The 25,621-nt window shown below is 38.7% G+C and overlaps 1 protein-coding gene across 5 annotated transcripts in view; it reads left to right on the top strand.

The window, feature by feature from the left end:
- The window catches only part of FIGN (fidgetin, microtubule severing factor), a 102,579-nt gene that overhangs the window by 75,000 nt on the left and 1,958 nt on the right, over positions 1-25,621 (top strand). For all 5 annotated transcript variants that reach the window (XM_071810982.1, XM_065841573.2, XM_071810983.1 and 2 more), the window contains one exon: positions 17,863-25,621. This exon is cut by the window's right edge and continues 1,958 nt beyond it. In XM_071810982.1, the coding sequence (XP_071667083.1) occupies positions 17,863-20,111 (2,249 nt within the window). In that variant the 3' untranslated portion in view covers positions 20,112-25,621. The remainder of the gene's footprint in view (positions 1-17,862) is intronic.

Below are 25,621 nucleotides of genomic sequence, written 5' to 3'. Positions count from 1 at the left end.
ACAAGGGGAAGAATTTTTCCAAGAGGGGCAGCCCAGTAATGAGAGCGAGGTGTGTCCTAAAACGGCCCAGAGCTCGTTCTAGCTTATCAGCTACTGCTACAATTCCTAATTTGTGGGGCACTAGTGCTTTTTCTGGGCAGTTTATCATTTAAAGTGCTATGAGAGACAGTTTAATCATTTTAAGAGTCTGCTGTGTAACTGATCTTGGAAGGCCCAGTACTCACCAGAGATTTATTGAAAAAACATTTGTAGCATGACTGTCTTTCCTTCAAAAATAGTCAAAATATTAAAAAAAGCAGCCATGCTCAGCAGCAGTTTTCATTGATGCATTTAGGGCATTGCTCCTCTTTAGCAATCCAGACCTTTTTAAGAAATGTCATTTCTGGTTATCCTCAACACAAAAAGGCCCATCAAAGCTACCTTGGTGCAACCTTACTTCTTAAATATCAGCCTGTGCCCTCTAACCATTTGTTATCAAGTATCTTTTAGTTCAGTTATGGCAAACTCTCAGTTTAATACACAGAATCAACAAGACATGGATACAGCCCAAGGCATTTTTCATTAAATCAAATATAGGTTATTTATTTAAAATGTATTGGATGTATTCTTGAGAAGGTGACACAAGATCTTTGTATCATAGTGTGTCTAAATAATTATGTGCCTAATGAAAACAGTATGATGTTAAAAAAATATATCAAAAATCTAACAAAAACGTTAACAAATTTAAAACCTTCCTTAGCCTTAGAAAAGTACTCAGTGAAGGTTTGAGTATAGCAGTTCTGTCTAATTTTCCTACCTTTCATGGACTAAAGTTTCCAAAGTCCTCATAGATGTGATTTCCTCATTCCTATTGTCTTCTTGACTTTTTTTTTTCTCAGATATATCTTCAGAACAGCCAACCCTGTATACTGGTATAGTGGGTTAGGTATTTACCTGCCACACAGCGAGTGGGCTGCTGACACAGGGATGGAATCTCCCCACACAAATTTTTTGAGCCATTAGCAGTGAGTGTGTTGATGGGCTGTGCTGTATCTGCAGTTAAATTCCTAAAGGGAGAGGCAATCACTCAACCTGGCCTTCAGGACGTGAAGAAACCAGAAACATGCTTGATAGGTGGTAGGAACAGGATGCTGCTTTGTTAGCTTCAAAAGCCTTTGGTGTCCTATTTTCTGACCACCCTTTAGCACTGCTGCTCTTCATTTGGCGCAGCTTTAACTTTGAGATAGAGGATGGTGCAGAAATTGAGAAGGAAGAAAGGGAAGAGGAGATCATATATGTCAAGTACAGGAGGAAAGAGGCATCTGAAAGCTCTGTGTTTGTTGGAGGAAATTTCCTGGCTTGCTGCCAGCAAATAATCTGTTAACATTTATTTATTGAGTATAAAAAGCAATTAACTGAATATTTTTTACCTTTTTATGAATAAAACCCTGTCATTCTCTAGGCAGAAGTAATCTTGCAATATACTGCAGTGCGGTGGGATGGTTGCTGAAAAAAGGGTCACTTAGAATTTCTCAAAATACGTGTATTTGGGATTGCAGTTGAAATAGTCTGTATTGGCATAGCCCAAAATGTGGGTTTTTTTCTGATTGTGTGCTTTTTCTGTCTACTACATTCCAGGCTAGACACCGTGCCATCACTAGAGACAAATCTCATCCCTGCTCTGCAAGGGGAAATAAACATACCTATACAGTTTTACATACATATGTGTGTGTGTATATATATATATGTCTCTTTAAAATGCATATAAAATATAAATACAGAATCAAAACTGTAATAGTGAGAAACATATTTCCCATCTCAGGCTGCAGGGCATAAGCTAATCTTCTGCTGAGATCAGGCAGGAACCCCCCTTCAACTCTGTGTTGTTTTTCATTACACTGTCTGCATTATTTGTTTTATTAGAACTTGATTGTTTAATGACAAAAATACAAAGTTATGCTAAAATAAATAGAAATGTCTATAGTTGAAAAGCAGAAAATAGACTCTATGAAAAATAAAGTAAAAGTCAAGGACTGCTACATTCTGCTATGCTCACCCCAATCCCTCCAAAGATTGTGGATGTTTTCCTCACACATGTATTTTCTTAATTAACCCCATCCCCAGACAAACCCACAACTATGTTATATATGACCTGGTTTTCTTTCTTCTGTCTCCTTCATTTTATAAGGAGATATTTCCCTAAGCAATTTCAGTCAGGAAAGTTGTGTACTAGACTGCTCTACCTTTAAAGAAAGAGCTACTGGGCAAGTCTGTGTGTTTAAACCAATCTGAAGTGCAGGGAATATTGTCTGCCATAATACAAAGGATTCCAGTTCTGTTGCACAAATGTTCTCATCTGCTACAACTCATCCATTATATTGCTTTTGTAAATGTGTCATAATAGAACAGTAACCTTGGCAGTCCTCAGAGGTGTTTTCTGTGCAATCGTTCAGACAAGTGGTTGCTTCTGTTTGGAACAATTAAGCTTATTTTTGGGTTGTGGGTTTTTTTGTTTGTGGTGGTGTTTTGTTTTGTGGGGTTTTTTTGTTTGTTTTGTTTGTTTGTTTGCTTTTTTTTTTTTTTTTTGGCAGGGGAGGGGGTTGTATTTTTTTTTTTTAAGCCAACAAAAAAAACCAATGCAGAACACCAAGTGAAACAATTTTATAGTGTATTTCATCCAAGCTGTTCTCTATTCTGCAGAAAAAAATCTAAATAAAATTACCATGAACAACAGAACAGAGAAATCTGAGGTCTTCTGTTCTCAAAGGCACCCTACAGATTGTTTATGGTACCTTTTGCTGAAAGGCAAACTGTGATTGGTGCTGGGTCCTGACTGGGAGAAACTGGGCTATAATATTGGAATTTCACTGATGGACAAGAAAATAATGTCTGTGTTGCTGTAGAATGTGCAATAGTTTTCACATGGACTCCAGTTTCTGCTATTCACGCTGTCTTTTGGTGGAATTGTCCCAAAATGAGCAACCCCTGGGCTCACCTTAGGTTTCAATAACAGCAAACATTACCACTAGAGTTATGTCCTCCTGCCGTGCCCCTGTGGAGTCCTCACCCTCTGACACCACAGAGGTATTGGCTGATGTGCTGTATTTTTTTTAGGATCCTATTGTTCTTTCTCACTGCTTCAGAGTGTTTTGGGGAAAATTCTGCCTTCAGTTTAACCTGCCCCTGTAGCTTTACCTCCTCCTTTGACTTCCTGCACTTTTGCTATTTCTTGTTCTAGTCTGTGGTCCTGTATATATGACACTCCATCTCAGGGTAGCAGCCTCTAAGTAGTGTAAAATTTGGTAGATCCCAGTTCTTCAATGGAAACTCCTCTAAGAGTCAGATAATGAAGGGTTTTGTGATCAGGCTAAGAAGGCCTACAGGTATCAGAAGGAAAAGTCTGAGTTTCTATTGAAAGTCAGGTGTTGTTTGGGTGAGCAGACTGATGTTTTGTAGGCTTGATAAGATACTGATAGATCTGAGGCTGAAAAGTTATTTTTTCAATTTTATTTTTGGTGGTAATGTTAGGATACAGAAGGAATACACTGAAGGTTTCCTCATGCTTTAATTTTACATTCAAAGTAAGAAAGAATAGTAACCATAGGTTTATAATGATGCCTAAGATACCTCCTGTGGATGCTACTTTTCTTTCAACCTCAGTGTTAAACTACTAAAAATATCAAAATGTATGGTGTTGAAGGACTTATTGATGAACATCTGTGCTTAGTAAAATCAACAGTACAAAGTGCATATTACGTATCTTAGAGCATCAAGTTTTCACGCACAAATGGTGTGAAGTTTAATGTATTAATGTATTATTCAGAGATACAAGAGGAAGCAGTCCAAAGCAGCTGTGGAGTCTCTATGTAGTTTTTTTTTGTGTGTGTTGTTGTTGATTTTGTTTGGTTGGTTTTGGGTTTTTTTGTTCATTTTTTTCAATGTTATTTTACAGAGAGCAGAAGCTGTGTGACAAAGTTGCAAAGTTTGGAATTGCATGATAGGGTAGGCAGCAACACTAAAACTGTTGAATCTGGGTACAAATTCAGTTCAGACTTAAAAAATTGGAAGATATTTTGATTTGAAAGCTACAAAAACCCATCTGGGAATAAGCTCTGGGTGTGGGGTTGGTTGTTTTGTTTGTTTGCTTGCTTTTCCCACTGTAGTACAAAGAAGCACATATCACAAAATCAAGTGAAACTGGCATTAATTTGGTAGTCTCGGTTCTCGTAGTCATATTGATTCAGAAACCTGCAGATATGGAGACTTAGAGGGCTGCATTTATAATTACTGAAGTTTGAGGGCTAGGGTATACAGGAGGTGTAATAAGCACTCATTCAGTAACAGAATTTTTAACATCTTAACATGGAATTCTGATATAGAAATCTCAGTTCAAAAGAATTAGTCTTTATCATTTGGTTGGTGGTTTCATTATTGATCACTCATCTTTATGCACTTCTTTCCAAAGTCTTGGCTGCCGACACAAACCTTCTCCAGCAGAATCTCTGATAAGCAAAACAACATTTGCATCCCTGTGTATTTCTCCTAGTGGGAAACAAAAAAGGAGTCTTGGTGATTTCTTATTAATAACTTTAAGTATTATGTCAGACCTAAATCAATCTGGTGAGATAACAGTGGTTATTTCTCAAGATTAGCTCTGGATATTTAACTAGCTAGAGCTTATACATGCTATTTATTTTCTTTTTTGCCTCTTTCAGCATTTGTTGGGTACTAGTATTGATATGACTAGTGCAGCAAGGTGTACGTCTAGTTAAATTTAACTTTCTAGTGATGAAAACTTATCTCTTGCTGATGACTGTGTTTTATGAATAATATACGTCACAATGTTACATTTTCAGAGCTGTGGTCTTGTTTATATTAGGAACTTGGGGTTTTTGATGCTAAGTGGGTACTAGGAGTTGATAGTACGTGTAGAAAAAACAGCGTTAGTTGTATATAAGTGCGTGTGTATCTGCGTAAATAAATACGTATATTATACGCAAACAATTTGGTCTATTTTTTATCAAGTATTTTCAGCTGTTACTGTGGAAGGAGAACTGACAAGTGTTTTTTCAAGTGTCTCTCTTTACTGGCCATTTTTGTTCATTATCATTCAGCTGGTGACAACAACATTTATTATTTGTGTATTAATGACTGGAAATTGTTAAGTGATGGAAGAGCAGTCAAACAAAGCTAGGTGGAATTAACTTGATGCATGCCTGGCAGATGATACCTGATTTACAATACTCTATGCATTCCATAAATAATCTCTGATTAAGTACAATTTACAGAGCTAATCCAGTCTTTTAAATAGTTTTAAATTTGCTCTGGAAATATTATTGAACTCTAAGTATTTTCAAATATTAATATATTTTCAGGAGAAAAAAAAAGTCTATATTGCAGTAAATCTATCATCATAGCTACCATTTCCTTGAGCTTAATTATGACACTACTAAATGTGAAAATCTATTCAGCGCTAGGAACACTTTTCACATTACATTCACGCTAAAGATTGGCTGTTAAGGGCTCATTACTGGTAGTTTTCTAAAGAGCGGTTTATTAAACACTGTTACCTAATAAGCATCTTTGGTGGTGCAAATTGCTGAAAACAGTAATGAGTCTGATTAGACTTCATTTCAATTACGACGGCTTGTCTAGCAAAAAAAAAAAAAAAAAAAGTACTCTCCTTGATGCTTTGGAATCTGGCTATAAGGCATTAGATGGTTTAAAAGGAAAATGCCACCTCTGTGTTTCCTTTCCACAGTTCAGTAATGAATAGAGAGCCATCCAAGTAGCCATCCAATTTAACACATTGGAAAACTAGATGGGCAGCAGCAGAAGCACAATCCTGTTTGCTTAAAAATTCAACAAAAACTTTTCAGTTAATATATCTAAATAAGGTCATATTTAGGTTTCCACTGCTTCCCCGATGTAAGTATATAAAGCCATAAGAAGAGAGAAAATTAAAATTATTCACTCCTACCTGCTTCTCAGATGTTATACATTTCTCTGATTAGTGTAATGCATCTTTCAGTTGTTATCTGTAAATCTTTTACACATCTGTAAGATCTGTAAATCTTACTAGCAATCACACAGCACCTCATAATTCAACCTGTTTCTTTTCTTTTTTTAACTTTTAAAAATTATTTTCCAAATTAAAACCCAAGCTTAATAAATTTTACTACCGGTGTCAAATACTTCCGTAAATATTTGTTAATTTATAACCTTAATTTTTGATGCTGTGTTTAACTGTATTAATGTTAAGCTTTCTTTTAAGTCATTCCTGTATGTTACTTACCCATTCTGGATAAAAAGACAAGTGTTTACAGAAAAAAGAATTTCAGCTGACAGTTGCCGAGTATTTAGTAAAATCCTGATGTTACTGCTGATAGTGTATAACATTTTTAAAATTAAATGTATGTGGATGCACTTTTGTAATACTATCTAACACAAAATTGGATGGAGTTTTGTAACTGAACCCTTGTAATAAAATTTGACTGGAGAAATGACAAAGGTGGGACGAAGGGAGACACCCCTGGGAGATGTGTTGCTGCTGAAGGCAGTTTGTTGGACTGGGGTCTGGGAGTGTGGCTAAAATCAGACTTCTGTCCAGTCAGTGCACAGCAAATCTTAAGAAGGTTCACATTCAATAAAATTTGAAAACCACCTTATTAGGCATAGGAAAGAAATCAGAAACTGAGCTAGTGCAGCAAACATCAGAACTCTCTGTCTATATTTTAATTAAATGTGTATCGCAAACCCCAAATTCTGGTGAACAAAATATCGTTTGTGTCATTAACTGCTGAAAAATAGTTGCCTAAAGTAAAAAATGAGGGACAGTTATCTCCATCACAATAAACTGTAAACTTCAATGGTTCTTGTGACTTCAAACCAGAGAACTGCCATGAGAATCAAGCCCAGGAACTTCGAGGTCCAGACATCTTGTGTTGACACCAAAACCCCTTTTTGGCTCTTTTTGTGACGTTAACTTTCTACCTTCTCTTTGAAATTTTTACAGTTAGCCGTGATGTATTGTATATTTTGTGAGAGAAAGGACTTCAGTGTGCATCATCAAACATCAAGTAAAAGAGTGCATTTTTTTAAAACATCATAAAACACAAGTGCTATTATTCAGTTGTATATGTGTGCCTGTAGTGCGCTTTGAGATTCTAATTGATGGAGCTTGACTTCTGTACCCTGAAGCAAATTTTAAAACTATTTCATCATTAGGTGCCTACATACGCAATAACACTATGGACAAAATTACACAAAAACATTGCACAGTTTATTGTTATTTAAGCTGTCAACAATGCTTAGCTAGTTATTGATATGATCATTGCATGGTTTAGATTTTTGTTGTCTCTTAAAGGCTTTTTACAGAAAAGGCTGCATTTGTGCAATAGCTGCAAAGGAATGTCACATTTTATCAGCTGGGCTTTACCATTTCTTTCTGTTTTTTAAAGCCAGCACATTATTCCCTTCTGCCCCTTGAAACGCCTGTGCAGCCTCTCAAGGACATACTGTGGGTTTCAGGACACAGCTCAGTTTCTCCTTTTGTGGGGTGAACTTTGTTTTTTTTTTTGGGAAAGGAGAACAAACATACAACATAAGAAGTTAGTTTCTTTTCCCTCCTACTCTCTCCAGGAATATGGCAAACATATCGGCATATGCAGAGTTAAATTTCTTGGTTAAGACATTCTCTGTGTGTGTAAAATGTAGAAATGTATAAGCACATACAGAGAGATTTCTGTATTTGTCTATAGAAAATTTCCTGTTGCTCCTCACCCCATCCCCCAGATAATTTGTCAAGCTAACTGAACAGTCTGTATAATTCCATTCAAATGCTCAGGAAACAACACAGTAAATCTCAAACCAAGAGCATTCAAAAAAATGTCTATATTCTCTTTTTCAGTAGTTAATTCATACACATTTAATTGAATGAGCAAGAAAGAATCTTCGGAATTTGTGAAATACAATAATTGAAAGGTTTAAGTGGGGAAAAGGTTTAGCTCAGCTTAGTGTTTCTAGGATGCCAATTCTTTGGTTATGCTCCTGCTTTTAATCTTATTTCCGTGCGCCGGGGGAGCAGGGAGGACAGGAAGGGGCAGCTGCTGCACAGCCGGCCGGGCAGGAGCCATCCCGGAGCTCTGGGTCCCCTCACAGCCGGATTAGAGCCATCCCGATGGTTTAGCTAAGGTGTTCTGTGCCTTGAGGAGCAAATCTCGGGTTCCCTGGGATAGCATCATCCCTTCTTACAATGTCATCTCTCATGCTGAAATATAGACGTTGTTTGTTTGTTTGTTTGTTTTTAATGGAGAGACCAAATAAGTATATGGGTTGATAATACAATCCTTTTACGTGGGATATTCTCTTTGAAAAGACAGTGTGCCAGCACCAGTCACTCTGATGCTTATAGGAGAGAGAAATGTATGTGGTGTGTGTGTCTGGTACGACGGGGAAAAGCAAGAGAGTGGATGAGCTCTGCTAAGAGCTCCCTGCTCTTAATCCTGGGCCACGTCAGGAGCATTCTAAAGCAGTTTATCTTCATATGGCGTCTTGTATATAAGAAACAACACTAACCTCACCAAAACTCATTTCATATGTAGCTTTTTCCACAGCCTTCAGATCAAAGTTATTTTCTTCAGGCTGGACTAAATTATACGCAGGTCCCAGGAGTGAAGGACACTGAATTAATGCACTATGTCACCCAGTCCTGGCTATAGAATATTTTTATCGAAGTGTGAGATGCAACATCTCTTTACTATTTCATTAAAAATTAATGTGCAGATTGCCAAAAAGCAAAATGTATAAATAACACAAAATTTTGCGAAAGCTTTATACACTGTGTAGTCTTACTAAGAAAGGTGGTGTTCGTTTTTGTTTTTGTTTTTGTTTTTTTTCTTGAGTATCAGATTACTTCTATATATACATTTAATCAGTATTTGTTCTCATTTAGCTAATTAGCAGAGGTACTCTAATCTCAGTAAAGCAACTGTTCATACCTTTCTTATGTTGGTAGGTTTTGGAATAAGCGCTTTAAAAGGAAAGCAGTATTACTGGTTACAGTCTGGAGTATTGTGGTATTGGCCCATATAAATTTGCTTTTTCACTCTTGCTAGTTGATTATATTGGGTCAAACCTGACTGCAGTGCTTTGAAACTTGCTGAAATGCATCTTTGCCTTCATGTTTATGAGGCAAAAAGAGCTGGTTAGATAAATCTTTGGAATTAACCTTCTCATACTATATATAAAGCTATGAAATACATACATAATTACATATATATTTTAAAGCATGATCGCTGGAAAATATATTAAAAATATAATGCAGTGATATTTATACAGACTGCTGTTGCTGTTATTAGGAGGAAAAAATATTTTAAATAACTCTTGCTATGTAACTTGGTCTTATGTTTTCGAGCAAGATTATTTTTGAACATTTTTGAACAGCATGACAGAAAAATAATGCAGCATCACTTAAATATCTATTTATTGTGCACCCACTATGTTCAAATAAAGTATGTCCCTTTATGGCAGTTTTAACCCCATTTATCCTCATGCACAAGTGCTCACCTGTTATTTACTCACATAAGAGAAGGTCGATACTGCGGAACAAGGGGAGTGCTCTGTTGTGACATAAAACATACATATTCATTAGCTCTGCTGTCCCTGTGGACATGTGTGGTATGTCCTGATGATCCTCATTTGGCAAAAGGAAGTGAGCTTAAGAAGGAAATTGTCTTAATGGATTTAAGACACATGAAAAAAATGTTTTAAAAATACTTGATTTACAGTGAGGAACCAAGCAATAACTCTAAGTGTGAGTGAAAAAATGCCAGTAAAAGGAACAATTTACTGAATCACAATTAGTAACAGGAACTGAAAAAAAAAATAGAATCCAATATTTAAAAATTATAATTTTCAGATTTTTTTTTTTTCCTGGAAGAGTTTAGGTCAGGATCTGAAGGTTCCATAGGAGGCTCCCTAGTGCTGAAAATTCATTCCTTTTGCCTTTTGCTTACTTGCTAGAAACAAGTTCAGGGTTCTGTGTTTCATCTGCTGTAGTTGATTACGTGAGAAACACGATAAAGCAGTGAGTCTGTTTTATCTGCTCTTCTTTTAAGTATTTGTGTTATGCTCTTTTAAGGTAAATGTGCTTCAAACTCCACCTCTGTAAGCGGAACTGAGGAAAAAGCTACTTCTGTGATTTTCTTGCTTAAAAAGAGAGTCTGCATTTTTCTGCACTTCTAAAAGCTTCAGTTGGGTTCATGGGAGACTTGAAGTAAGCACTTCAGTGGGAGCAAAATCATGCTCCAGGTCTAAACTATTTTGCATTTGCAAATATGCATAACTACTTGTGCCAGGTGGCCAAACTCCCTATTCATTTATAACTGTATTTTACCAGATGAATACTTTGATTATCAGAATCACTAGAGTTATAATGGATTAGTTATATTGATTCTCATGTTTATATAGGCATAAATTGCAGATTGTTTGGGATATTAATACTTTAAAAATACATTATAGATATAACAGTGTGTTCAGCGGACTACAAAAGTGACTTTTTTTATAAGTTATGCTTTTGTTTACAATTGCTGTCCTTCTGAGTATTCTCTTGGTTATTATTAAGGTATTTGTTTGGCATTGACAAAATATACTCTGTCCTTTAAGGACATGGTACTGTTTGGAGGTACTTGACAAACATAGCTTAAAAATATAAAGCCTGGGAAGAGAAAGCATCATTACAGATTAAAAGAAAACTCATTGCAGTTATTGTCTTTGTTAGTGTGTGTTCTAGTCAGCCTAGAACAGTGTTATGAGAAAACAAGTACAGTGAGAGCAGGCTGAGATAGTGAAATATTTTAAAGATAAACTGTATTTAGTCACAAATATGACCAATTATCTATATAGAAGGATTCTGATGCATGCACCAATGGGTTTACTTATGCTACACAACGATAGTGCATCAGTGTGATTACGCTGCAAGGATGAAGCCCTGAACTGAGAATATTTTTATGCTTAAGGGCTGGTGCCCCAGGGACACTGTTACTCCCAGGGCCGGCAGCAGCCTGGGGGCTCCCGTGGGGTGCCCAAGTAACAGCTACAGCCCTTGTCATCCACCTCTGTGGGCTGCTGCTTTGTTGGCCTGCAGATCCAGCCTGCTTCTGCTGGCAAAATGTGATAGCGTCCTCTCTGGACCCAGTTTTCCTTTGCTTGCTTGACTATTATTTTTCCTTATTTCTGTTTCATAAGGCCTTTGAAGCTGATGGATCTGCTAAAGGCCGTTTAGCCAGAAATGTCTTTGTGACTATCAAAGAGCTGCTTTATGTAAATGGCAGGGAGGGGGCTTGGAGGGAGAAAACTCATTTGCTGTAAATGTATAGCAATTTGCTGTTGTGAGGTGTGAAAGTGTGATTTAAAAGGAATAATCATTTGACAGTATTTAAATTAGATAATTGGGATGTATTAGTTTGAGATTCTGTGTCTGGCATTTCATTTTTAACTGGTCCAGGTTCTTTTAAAACATGTTGCGTTTTTCTTACTGCTTTCATCTTTAAGTGCTGTTGACATATATATGATCTTTGATATTACTCATGATTTAAGTGTTTTGTTTTAAAGATTGAAATGTTTTCACTATCCATGCTAGATGGGAATCATATTGTAAACACCCTGCCAACAGCTTGCTCCCACTGATGCGTGTGGCATACATAGGCTATATATAATAAGAGGAAGAACAGACCCCTACTAAGAAAATGCTGAGAGCACTTTCAAGGCCTGTTTTCATGAGTTTGTGGCTGCCACTTACTGAAAAAAGCTTCCAAAGTTGGGCCCATGTGGCTGGGCAGCTCAGTTGGAGGCTTTTCCTCCCACCAGATCCTTTGACGTCAAAGGAGTTCCTCATGGACTGGAGCAGAGGTCTTCACTGAGTAATTAGAAAATAAATGTGGGAATAATTTTCTTTTTTCTTTTTTTTTTTCCCCCCCTGCAAAACATAATTAGCTCAATCCACTCTTCAAAATCCCTCCTGTTTCCAATTAGGAGAGATCAGTTGCGCTATCTTCAAACAGCTGAAATTATGCTTATTAATAAAAAATGGAGTGTAAAAGAAATGTTTTATCTTGAATTAATTTTTATTATTATGGGACATATGACAGTATACAGTCTTACAAAATATTATCAAATTTAGTACAAACCCAGGGAGTTGCATGTCCTACATCTCAAACAGGGGTTATGGCATGACTCATATATTCAGCTCTGTACAATGCTTCAAAAGTATTTTAAATTGTGTATTTAAGGCCTGATCCTCAAGGTACTAACACCTCTGGCTCTAACTGAAGTATGAGGTTTGAAGAGTGCTGGCACAGTTTCAGTGAAATGCCTATTTAGGTCAATGGCTGTTTTGGCAGAGCTGAACTCTGCCTGTCCACAAGAAGCAAGCCATTAGCCAAAATCATTATGGTCCATTGTACAGATACCCAGCATCATTTATAATTGAAGATTGGGCTGAAAGTAACAGTTCAGTGGGCAGAGGCAGCTTTTGGAGATTTTCGCTAAATGTGCAAGCAACTCAAAGTGATGTGATTTCACATCCACTGGCAAGTCAGGAGGGAAGAGGGTTGGTGGCACTCGGAGCTGGGGTTTTGAAGTTGTTTCCTACCTTGCAACAGGGTGCTCCTGTGTGTCTGTTGTGGACAGTGATCAGAAGCATCTAGTTGGCTTGTTTGCCCCTGGTACAGCCTACCGTTTTTCAACAGCGCACTAAGCAGTTGCTCAGATCATGTTTATTAATAACCACAAGCCTAACGTTAAGAACCTGCTTGAGCCACTGACGTTTACAAATGAACCTGCAGACCTGTGCTAGATAGGACCTAAGGCAGTGCAGGGATGAACAGGGTAGGAACAGAGAGGCCACAACAGGAGAATAATTATTTTCTCTTGCCTCGGGTATGTTGAAGGAACATTTATAGGCCTCTGATCCAAATGGAAACTTTGGTAACTGGTTGCGAAGGTTGGTGTGCTGCCCTGTTTCTAGTTCCTTGTGCACAGTAGCTCTGCGTAATTTATGTTTCGTTCCCCAGCATTTCTGGAACTGCAATGCCACCTCTGCCATTATCTTCAGAAAACCACAGATGCGCATGATTTAATTTTAGCTTGATTATTTTATTAGAGATGTGAATGGATGAGAGGTTTACTGAAGTCCCAGTGTCCTTTGTCTAAAGCGGGTCATTGCTAACCAGCTTGGTTAGCTGGAAGGTGATTATCATCATTTGGACTTGTCTGTGGGACACCACAAATTCTTTGTGTTTTCTCCAAACATGGTGCTCGCTTGTATTTCTGGACTTTTCCAGGTCTGTTTTCAACAGAAACACATCTATTTAAATTGAAAGGAAAGGCTGGTTATTTATCTTCCTCTTCTGTAACACATATAATCCTGTAAGAGGCTGAGCAATTTGACCTGATACTGAGGGCACCAGCAGAGGAGGGTTCTTCATATGCACAAACTCACTCAAGCTCCCAGCAGGATTGGGTCCCTGCTGGACATCCAGGATGTGTAGAACATTGCTTGTTCCTTTTTGTGTTCGGATTACAATGTTATTTTTTCCCAGCTCTGATGTTCTTTCTTTTATTTTGTTTTGTTTCTTTTAATTCATAAATCAGAATTTTTAAGTGAATTTCTGCCATATGGAGATATTGTATGTGAAATTGATGAAGTAGTATGTATTAGATTTTACGTTTTTAGGTTAAGTGCACAAAATTAGAAGAGAAAAAAATAATGGTCAAACACTTGGTTTGAAGTAATTGAATAATGAAATTGTTGACTATAATTACTTTAAATGTAATTTGGATAGATCCAGCTGGAGGAAGAGGAGATGTATAGCAGGGCTGTCAAGACAAGGAAAAATAGATACTGCTAAAAGAGCCTGCACTACCTCTCCTATATAATGTATTAAATTTATCTTAAAAGCAATTCTCTGATAAGTACATACCTGGACTTAGAGAATAGAATCCTTTTCTTTTACCTTTTACAGCCCGTACCAGCACGGTTTACACCATTCAAAAATGTTGATAGTTCAGAGGATTCCTAAGCTATCAAAGATGTTTTTAAAAATAGTTTCAGCCTTGTATTGCTTCTGGATTTTCAGTAAGTTATTAAGCAAATATACTATCTGCAGGATCGTGGGTAATATCGAAGTTTAAATTACACTAAAAAAAATGCAACCTCTAAATATGCCCTTATTTACCTGATTTTAGATGTTTATGACAGCATTTGGATTCCTAACAAAAGAAATGCAGGAAAGTATACCAATTCAAGCAAAAATGAACTAATAAAATACAATTTGAAACACGGAGATGAGGCGGCTGCAAACATCAAGTAATTAGGTGGGAAAGAAAAACATTTCCAGAATGTAAAGAAACTGTAACTCTCCTTTTTTTTTTTTTTTTTCTCTCCGAAATCAGACATTTGACTGTTGTCAAACTGTTATTGAACTATTATCAAATGGTGTCAAACCTACCAGAAGTTTCCTGTTTTTTCGATTATTATAAAATTTGTGCCCCCCGCTCCAGACCATTCCAGCAAACTCCATGTAAATACAAATTTCTTCACTGCATACTAATACAAAAAATATGCTTATGGTTAACTGTTAACCTGTGCTTCCAAATAACACTAATGATTGCAATGTGCTGGAATAAATGCTTATGTTTCATGAGATGAGAACAGTCCCATTCTCTTAAGCTTATCTAATCAGTGCCTAATCCTGCCTTTACAGCCTTTGTTAAATGCATTGGTATTTAATATGCATCAATAAATAAACTTTCAATTATTGTGCAGTGAGCATATCCAAAGATAGCATGACGATGTGAAACTACTAGCAATTGTTCCAAATAAAGTATGCTGATTATGTGATTTCCCCCCTCCTCTTATGACAGATAATTCAGATTTTCTCACATTCTTTTGCAGCCTCATAATAAGGAAAATAAATTAATCTAGGCAAATAAAATTCAAAGATTGGAGTTTTCATACCATCTAAATATGTCTCCCCACTGTGACTAGAAATAGAATTATTCTAAATCAGATCAATTGATAATTTTTTAAAAGTATTTGGGTGAGGAATTTTGAAAAGCTTGCTAAGTGGGTGGTGTATTGTATATGTTGTTGTGCTCTGACCTAGTGCATTCTTTCATCTCTTTAAATTGAATAGTCTTCCTTTTACAAGCCATTAAGGATAATGTGCCAAAAAGCATATTCATTAACTACAGTACGATTACCAGCTCAGCCAGATTCTCTGCTCCATCCTTGTGTATTTTCCTTCTTTTTCAAAAGTTTCACTGCTGCTTTAGTTGCATTCTTTGCAAAGAGTCTATCTCATGGCATCCATTGATTAGTATCTGATGAAGCATCAATCTCCTCAAGTTGTTCTGCATGTCTGTAACAGAAGCTTTCAGTGTTTTGGTAAATTTATAAGCCAAATATTGCAGAACATCGATAGGTCTTGTTTCTTCGGTTTGGTTGGCTTTTTTCTTTTTTTTCCCTTTTTTGGGGGGTTAATGAACTTGTGTGTATTTTAGGTAGTTCTGCGTTACAAGATCATTAATATGCTTTCCTTTTTAAAAAGCTTGAAGTAAATTCCATTACTCTAGAAGAATTTTATATAGTGATTAAATGTAATTGGCCCTTGGTGATTTGTTTTCCAGATTTCTGGCTGAATTTAGCAAAGCGTGATTTCTGAAAAGTTTCTGATAATTTCTCATTAAAATTCCTTTTTGTTGTGCGTGAGCATGATTTCTATAATTTCACCCAATTTCAAGATACATTTACCCCCTCTGAAAGTCAGTGGTTGAAACATCAGAAACAATTAGCAAAAAAGATTATATTAACACTAAATGAAATAAATAAATCTGCCAAACCCTCAGTTTCAAAGCTGCATTTGTCAAAAGCACTTATCTGAATTAACTTTTATAGGATAACTGTATAATTGTTAACAGACATTTTTCTCAAGCTGTCAAAGTGTTTGAAAAATGGGAGAGAAAGAGAACACTCAAGAAAAAAAAAATCACAAGTAATCAATGGCATGCTCACATGGAATGAGATTTGCAGTACTTGTGCTAATAAAATATAAGGCTCAATTAGAGGTACTTTGCAGTTTTCAGGCTAAATTTAAATGATTTGATGATTTGCAAATACATGAATCCAAAAATAAAAATGAAGAATCCAAATGCAAATGAGTGCAACTGCAATAAAATATAATTGGAAATTAATCTCCTGCTTTATTCATTTATTGTGTAATTACTCCAATTCTTCCCACCTTGTTTTCAGTATTTCTTAATCATTAAGTGGGAAGCATGACAGCAGTGCCAGCCCTGGCATGATTCTCTTTGACTAAAACCTTGTAAATTAACACAATTAGCACAGCATCATCCTGCTAATTAACTTCCAGTGTCTGGTGCAGTGGTTTTGCAAACAAGGAAGAGGGAGTCAGAAGGGAATAAACATGCCATTCTGTTACCAAACTGCGCGCTGTGTTAGGCTTAGCTCAGCGAGGCTAAGCTGGCCGTGTCAGATGCCGGAGTCAGGCAATGGAGAGCTAAAGGGGTTGGGGAGAAAAACAGGAGGGGGTAGGAGCTGTCAAAATAGTCTGCAGTAATTCAGAGGGGAGCTAGTGCCACAGATGCTTCATTTCGACTGGGCCTTCTCCTTATCAGGGAATCTGTGCCAGAGGGCACAAGACTATTTGCAAAAATCACTTTTCGTAATACGAGAGAGATTAAGGAGGTCTATTTGATACAGCTGTACAAAAAACAGCCACGTGTCTACCGTGCATAGGTACGACTAGGAGGGGGTTATCTTAACGCTTGTAAATTGCTCTTACTGCTGCATTGGATTGCAAGGAGATGAGATAATTTACATCACATAATTTAAGAGATTAATTGCTTTAAAATGACACTTTTCTTTTTTTTTTAAATTGTTGATAGGGTTTGTTTGTTTGTTTGTTTTTAATAACCAGTTGTGGAAGGCACAGAACTTTTAGGGACTTGGCTTCATTTGTTTTTTCTTTTCTTTTTCTTTTATTTATTTTTTTTCTTTAACCCTCTCTCTTTGTACCCTGGAGGCTGTCAGGCAAGGGGGGAGGAAGGCAGAGCAAGCAAGGAGACGGACAGACAAGTCATGCTTGTTGGTTTTTTTTTTCCAGAGCCTCAACAACAGAACTGAGAGGCAGAAAGGAGCCAGTTGTAATTCATACCGAGTTGTAGGCTTTGTGTGATGAAAGCGACGGAGCGCTGCCTGGGAGATTGCTTTGCTGCACTCCACGAAGCAGATTTGAAACTGTCGTGGACCACTTTAGATGAGAGTTGGATTATGGAATGACCTGCTATGTCTGTGTCATATTGTTCTGCGCAGGGTGCATTATACTGCGCTAACTAGGTGTTCAGTACCAAATAAGAGAGGTATCCTAGATGTGATCTGTCAGCTGTGTCTCATATTTTTATGTTGGTTAAAACATAAAACTGAAACCATGATGAGAGAGGACAGAGCAGTTGGATGCCTTGTATGTTAATAATGCATCTGCACTCAGAGAATTTAAAACGTACTGAGTCTTATTTAATTACTTTGAGAAATCTGGCTTTACCTATATTTTTTTAAAACAAACAAATAACCCCCTGCTGAATCAACAAAAAGCGTGGCTCTGTGTGTATGTTCCTACAATAAACCAAGCAGTTTATACTGCTTCATAAAGGCATTGCGTTTTCTTCCCTTAAGGGTTTGTGGTGTTTGTGGTGTTAAGTACACTATTTCAGAGAGCTGAAGAGGTTCACGGACTGTACGTTTGAGAAATCATTTAAAAGCATCCAAAAAAGGCTGATCTTTGTTTTTTCCTGCTGCCCTAGGCTTGAAGATGCAGTGGACGCCGGAGCATGCCCAGTGGCCAGAACAGCACTTCGACATCACTTCAACCACCCGGTCCCCTGCCCACAAGGTGGAAGCCTACCGGGGGCACCTGCAGCGCACCTACCAGTACGCCTGGGCCAACGACGACATCTCGGCTCTGACTGCCTCCAATCTTCTGAAAAAGTACGCAGAAAAATACTCTGGTATTTTGGAAGGCCCAGCCGAGCGGCCTATTCTCAGTAATTATTCTGAAGCTCCCTCGGGGCTGGTGAATGGCCGGAAGAATGAAAGCGAGCCCTGGCAGCCATCACTGAACTCGGAGAGCGTGTATGCCATGAACTGTGTTCCAGACGTTATCACGGCCAGCAAAGCTGGGGTAAGTGCAGCCCTCCCACCCACAGATGTCTCGGCCAGCATCGGGAGCTCTCCTGGGGTGGCCAGTAACTTGGCTGAACCCAGTTACTCCAGCAGCACCTGCGGAAGTCACACCGTTCCCAGCCTTCATTCAGGGCTCCCATCTCAGGAATATGCCGCAGGATACAATGGCTCATACTTGCATACCAGTTACAGCGGCCAGCCAGCACCTGCACTTCCATCCCCTCATCCATCCCCCCTGCACAGCTCGGGACTTTTACAGCCCCCCCCACCACCACCACCACCTGCCCTTGTCCCCGGCTACAATGGGACCTCTAACCTCTCCAGTTACAGCTACCCTTCCACCAGTTATCCTCCTCAAACTGCTGTTGGCCCTGGGTACAGCCCTGGGGGTGCTCCACCGCCCTCGGCATACCTGCCTTCAGGAATCCCTGCTCCGACCCCTCTGCCCCCCACCACCGTCCCCAGCTACTCCTACCAAGGCCATGCTCTGACGCCCATCGCACCATCTGCCCTGACAAACAGTTCAGCCAGCTCTCTCAAAAGGAAAGCTTTCTACATGGCGGGGCAAGGAGAAATGGACTCCAGTTATGGAAATTACAGCTATGGCCAGCAGAGATCTACACAGAGTCCCATGTATCGAATGCCCGACAACAGCATTTCAAATGCAAACAGGGGGAATGGTTTTGACAGAAGTGCTGAAACATCATCCTTAGCATTTAAGCCAACAAAGCAGCTAATGTCCTCTGAACAGCAAAGGAAATTCAGCAGCCAGTCCAGTAGGGCTCTAACACCCCCATCCTATAGTACTGCTAAAAACTCACTGGGTTCAAGATCGAGTGACTCGTTTGGGAAGTATACCTCCCCAGTAATGAATGAGCATGGTGACGAGCACAGGCAGCTCCTCCCTCACCCAATGCAAGGCCCGGGACTTCGTGCAGCTACCTCATCCAACCACTCTGTGGACGAGCAACTGAAGAATACTGACACACACCTCATTGACCTTGTTACCAATGAGATTATCAACCAAGGACCTCCCGTGGACTGGAGCGACATTGCTGGCCTAGATCTAGTAAAGGCCGTCATTAAGGAGGAGGTTTTATGGCCAGTATTGAGGTCAGATGCATTCAATGGACTGACTGCTCTACCTCGGAGCATCCTTTTATTTGGACCTCGGGGAACAGGCAAAACATTAATGGGCAGATGTATAGCTAGTCAGCTGGGGGCCACGTTTTTCAAAATCACTGGCTCTGGCCTTGTCACAAAGTGGTTAGGGGAAGGAGAAAAAATTGTCCATGCCTCCTTCCTTGTGGCAAGGTGTCGCCAACCCTCAGTGATTTTTGTTAGTGACATTGATATGCTCCTTTCCTCTCAAGTGAATGAAGAACACAGTCCAGTAAGTCGGATGAGAACCGAGTTCCTTATGCAGCTGGACACTGTACTGACTTCTGCTGAGGACCAAATAGTAGTAATTTGCGCCACGAGTAAACCGGAAGAAATTGATGAATCTCTTCGAAGGTACTTCATGAAACGACTTTTAATCCCACTTCCTGACAGCACAGCGAGGCACCAGATAATAGTACAACTGCTCTCACAGCACAATTACTGTCTCAATGACAAGGAGGTTGCACTGCTTGTCCAGCGCACAGAAGGCTTTTCTGGACTAGATGTGGCTCACTTGTGTCAGGAAGCCGTGGTGGGCCCACTCCACGCCATGCCAGCCACAGACCTTTCAGCCATTATGCCCAGCCAGTTGAGGCCAGTTACATATCAAGACTTTGAAAATGCATTCTGCAAGATACAGCCTAGCATATCTCAAAAAGAGCTTGATACATGTGTTGAATGGAACAAAATGTTTGGTTGCAGTCAGTGATACTACTTAAAAAAAAAAAAAGTAATGAATGTTGGCACACACAGAACCTGCTACATAGGGTAGAGAACCCTTTTCAGTAGTGTTAAAATTGCAAAGGGTACTGGGAAGACTACAATTTACCTTGCGTCTAAAGAGCCAGGGTAGACTTGAAGGAAAAGCGCATCAAACAAGAGCTGCTGATCTGAAAAAGCCACACATGACAGAAAGCGCATGTTGATGCTCAGTTCTGTTCAAGCTAGACAATACTCACCAAGGAGCAAGGTGCAAGTGGGTTGATTTCAGAAGGACATGAACCCTGTGTGTTGATTCCATTCTGCTGTTCTTGAGATTTAGTTGCTGTCAAGTGCCTGAAGTGGTGCTTTATTTTTTGTTTGCCTCACAATTACATTGGTGGCATGTGCTAATATAAAGAGCTTTAACTTCAAACATTATTGGACTAAAGAGATGAACGGTTGTGTTGTGACAGAGAACCAGATTTTTGCTATTCTAAGAGCAACAGTATTCCTCAATCCTGTCTGTTCTGCGGTGTTAAACTAAGAACAGGTGAAACAGGGTAATGGTAATCTGGACCTTAATTTCTGCAGTTCATTTCTTTTAATGTTCTGTCTGCAAAAACTCAGGAAAGTGATTGTGATTTGTACAGTACCTCAAAGGAATGTGTTGAAAGCACTATGTACTGCTGAGAGTTATAGGCTAGGCTTCAATGTTACTTTATATGAAATATGTATGTTTACCTCAACAATTGGAAAATGGCAAGGAAAATTACTTTGAATGTATCCAGGAAAAAACTAAAGTGTGATAAGACTGAAGCTTTACAGTTTTTAAGCATAGAAACAGAAGGATTTCCCAGTATTCAGAAACGGTTCTTTTGCCAATTTGTCAGATCAAACCAGAGCAGAATGATTTTTCTTGTTGGAAAACTGTAAGAGTTTTCAGCATATTGCTCCTTGATAATTACGTGATGCAGTCTTTAGAAGGTGCATAGATGAAAAAAGAGCCACTTAATTGGTTTATGTTAGCATCCGAAACAGTCAAATGTAATATTTGGTAGGACTCCAAGAGGCAAATTACCTCAGGCTGTGACTGCTGGCCTTTGTTGCATGGCTCTAGTCATAGTTTTGAGGTTATTTTGGTGAAGCTGTAGGGAGTGGGATCTGTATAGGTCGCTGGCAGAGCTATGGGTTGCAGAGCTGTTTATAGCAATGCAGTGGACTGTGACCAAACAAACAGTACAAGTAACAAAGCAAAACTGAACCATTGAAGTACATTTATTCCCCTTCCCAAACTGTAAAGTTGAGTTTTTGTGTAGTACGTACAGCTCCATTGTTCTTAACGCAATCTTGTTTTAGCATCCATTAGGAATCTTCCAGTCTGGAGTGTGCCCACCATTTTTTCTACCTCAGTTTTGTTACATTTCTCTTGGAAAGCAAAGTAAGAAACAGGGCAAAAACCACCACCAACAGAAAAGTCAGATTACATTAGGAATGCGAACCTGCTAAACGAGTTTCAGAGACCTGCTGTTTTTTCCCCTGAAGTTAAGTTTTCCTCTGTGTTAGTGTTCTTTACCCCCCTTTTTCTTCCTCCAAATATACCTACTCTGGTGTCTTCCTTCTGGAAAAACTAGCTGGCACGTGTGGCATTTTGCTCAGTTCTCCCCCCACCCTACCTCTTTCTTTTTATCCTTTAATGCTTTCCGCGCAACTCTTTTGGTGACAGCTGACTGATGTTGGGTAATGTCTCCGAGCAGGAGCAGTGCGTGTTGCTACTGCCCAAAGCCTCTGCCGTCACATGAACAAAACAGCCTTGCTTTTTTGAATGTATTTTTTTTGTTTACTTTAAAGAGACAGTAACAAAACTGTTGCAAAGCACTGGCATTTAACGTTTCTGTTAAGTAATGTAGATTCAAAACCATTAAGTAAATGCACTGAAAAGCCCCAAGAAGAGAGATACCAATCTGTTACTAGGTCATGTTTGTCTTCTCAAAAATTGTACACACCTTGTTCATTTTTTTAAATCAATGGAGACGTTTAGCATTCAGACAGCTAATGAGGGATTTTGTGATATTGCTGGAAAATTATGACTCTATTATTACTTTCCTTTTATTTTTCTTTTAAGATATATATATATATTTAGATAGAAGATGCTAAAAACAGAGCAAATAAACCAAAATCTAATTTAAGAGGGATTCCTGGCAAACATTTTGTCTATCTTAAACTTATGTTTTAAACATAAAAGTACCATTTTAAAAACAGTGCCTTTCATTAAGGATATAAAAAGACTTAAGTATATCACCTGCTTTTTCCTTTTTTTTTTTTTTTTCTTTTTCCTTTCAACAGCAATTACAGTCTATGGTCCTTATTGCAACCCAGTCTTTCTGCTTCCCCAAACCTCCATAGGCTACTTCTTCACCCTGGTTATTCCACCATCCTCATATTTGGGAGATCCTGATGTCCCCATTATCTCTAGGTTCATGCTGATCACACTGGCAAGTACCCTATTGCAGATCGCTGACCCAATTTCTGTCTTAGACATTGCCTTTCATATCTGCCATTGAGCTGTGTTCATCTGAAAGGCTCAGGCAAGTTTTGATAAACCAGCTTTTGTTAACTGTTTGTCCTAACCATACTCCTAACACTTTTTTTTCTCTTTTTTTTTTTTGCAGTTGATAAAATGAAAGCTTACATATCAAAGTGTTTTCTTCTTCTTTTTATCTGGTAGCAAAACCAAAAGCAAACAAATTTTGAATGGTCCCTTTGGCTTTCAGCTTTAAATCATTCTATTTGAAAAGTCACTCTGGGAAATAGATTTTTCAAATGTTAACCAAAGTGAGAAGCAGGCAGAAACTGAGATGGTGTGAAAATGCAGGTTCAACACACACACACACACACACACACACTCTCACATTCTCTCCAGGGCTCAATTCAGATTTGGGGCAACCAAAGCAGATAACTGCACCCCCTTACAGCAGCTGTAAGGAGAAGAAAACAGAGCCAGATTGCTACCCAAATATTTTCCTTGCCAGCAGCTGTCCTTGGCATTGCTCTGGGAGGGTGCCTGTTGAATTTGGTGAGAGCTTGACCAGGTAGTATTGACAGCAGGAACCTCAGCCTTTCTCCAAGTGGTTTCTGGCCACTCCTGTGATGGAATTTCCCCCAGTTCAGAGGGTCTAAGCTAGCTGACCCCCCTGCCATGTTCTGTCCTTCTTACTGCTTTGCTCTCTCCTCCCACATTCAGCCCCCGTTTCTCCCTAGTGAAGAGGTTTTGGCATGATGCTCATCCTTCACGCCTCTCAGCAGCTTTCTTGTCAAGGAGTGTCCAGGAAGGGCTGAAACATGATCTTGAACTTGAGCAGGTCCCTAAGGTTAGGATTGTTTTTGAAAAGAGAGACAAAATATGTTCTGATGGTGTCCTCAGGATGAAATATTTGCTGGTCTTTGACATCTCCACAGTAGAAAGCTGTTTGCTGTCTTTTAGAACTGGGCAAAGCTGGAGGCTGCTGTCACAGAAATGCCCAAGTGGTTGGCTGGGGCTTCCCACGCAGCCCCGGATTTTAAGGAACCTGAAATGGTTAAAGAGCATCTGCTGTACCAGCCTATTGCTGCAGATGCTCTACGTTGTATTTTCATGTGCGGATCCCATTCTGCATCAGCTCATTTTCTTCCTTGTACCTTCAGCAACAATTCCTACAGCAACAAAAATAAAATAAATTGGAGAAATATTTCTGCAAGCTGAAGAATCAATATCAATTCAAGGAGGAGTTCATAATGACCTTATGTGAGACAGAAATGGAAAATACTCTCTACTTCTGGCATGTTTCTCTCCAAAATATTTAGAACATTAGTGACAATATAGAAGAGTTTGCTGACTGAGCTGATCAATGGAATGTGAAGGCAGTTTACTTTAAGGCTATTTACTTTCACACGGATTATTTATCTATTAGTCAGTTTGTATTCTACTCAAATGCAGATAGATGGACGAAATGTTTTCTTGAGCGTTACAAACCTATGGAGGGGAAAATCAACCATCTGACTAAAACACATAGGCCAAACACCATCTGGGTGTCTCTACCAGCTATTTGGAGGCTGTGCTCTGTAAAATGGTACAAGGTCTTTAGGTGTTTTTCACAGGATGTTTCTTTAAGGGATTGTGTAGCCAAAAATATCCAAATTAATTCCTTCATCAAGATGTGAATATATGGAAAGCAAATTTGGGGATCCGACCAGGGTTTTCACTGTTTGCAAATACGTATGACTTCAGGTAAAGGGCTGCTCTTATAATCCCCCCTGCATCTATCTGTCTCTGAAGCGCTCTGTCACCAGGGACAGTGCGTTACTCACATCTGAAGGATTAACTTTGTCACAAAGCAAGGCCACCAAAAATTGTAGGGCCTTGTACCCTTTCACTTAAACCAATCTGAAGGTGGTATAACCTTGCTGATTTAAAGGAATTGCTCCTGATTTCTGCCCTTGTTAGAAAAGTCATCCCTCCAATGTATAATAATCGGTGTCTGTTGGTTTTCATCATCAGCTCTGAAAGCTAACCCTGTCCTCGCAACACTAACTCCTTTCCATCTTGTATGTGTGCATGTGTGTATATAATATTTATATGTGCATACACACCGTGTCCAAACAATAGCTTTGTCTCTTTACTTAAAAAAGAAAATGTCATTTAATCATCTGCAGAATTATATGAAGCACATTAGTAAACATGGAGATACTAGTATTTCAGAATTCAAAAAAGCCCAGCTGTGCTGGTGACTAACCAATACATGAACTGAAGCTCACACTCTGCAAGGACCTTTGGTTGACATTCGATTTTGAACCTGCCAGATGCATTTTTGTGAACCAGGGATACTGCATCTTTAATGAACAAGTCTCTACTCTTTCCCCTGTTTTTAAATACAACACAACCAGTGTAGCACTAGGCACTGCAATTGTCAAAGACAATTAGACTGAAAGCAGGAAAATTTCACCTCCCTGTCTCAGTGATATGTAGAATGTCGGCAGTATGGGTCAGCCTTGCCACAGAGTTGTGTGAGAATATATGAATCAGTCCTATAGAATGTTAAATATTTATAAAATGGTTCTGTACTACACCAAGGTTGGGAGCACATTCATTCCTTCTTGTTGTTTTACAATAGAAAAAGAAGCAAAAGTTTATTTCCAAACCTAAACTTTGTGTGATTCTCTTTGCTTCTATTTTTTGTTTTGTTTTGTTTTTGTTCTCGTGGTTTATATGCGGTTGCTAGAGGCTTTTCATTTCCTTTTTAAAAATATTTTTCATCAGATGTGCGTTCAGACATTTGTTCTTTAAAACCATTTCTACCTCATTGCTACATATTGTACATGTAGTATTTATTTGTTGTCTTTTTTTGAATGTCATGCATTTCGTAAGAAAAAGACTTGTCCTTGAACTTGAACAGTCTACCTCAGAAAGACTGTCTTTACACTGAACAGTATTAACAACCTAAACGATAAGACGCATTAGTGAAGTGTGGCAGGGTAGATAAT

This window comes from Patagioenas fasciata, chromosome 7 (assembly GCF_037038585.1).
Source record: "Patagioenas fasciata isolate bPatFas1 chromosome 7, bPatFas1.hap1, whole genome shotgun sequence".
Taxonomy (NCBI): Eukaryota; Metazoa; Chordata; class Aves; order Columbiformes; family Columbidae; genus Patagioenas; species Patagioenas fasciata.
Note: the sequence above shows the minus strand (reverse complement) of the source record. Positions and strands in the feature narration are given on the sequence as shown.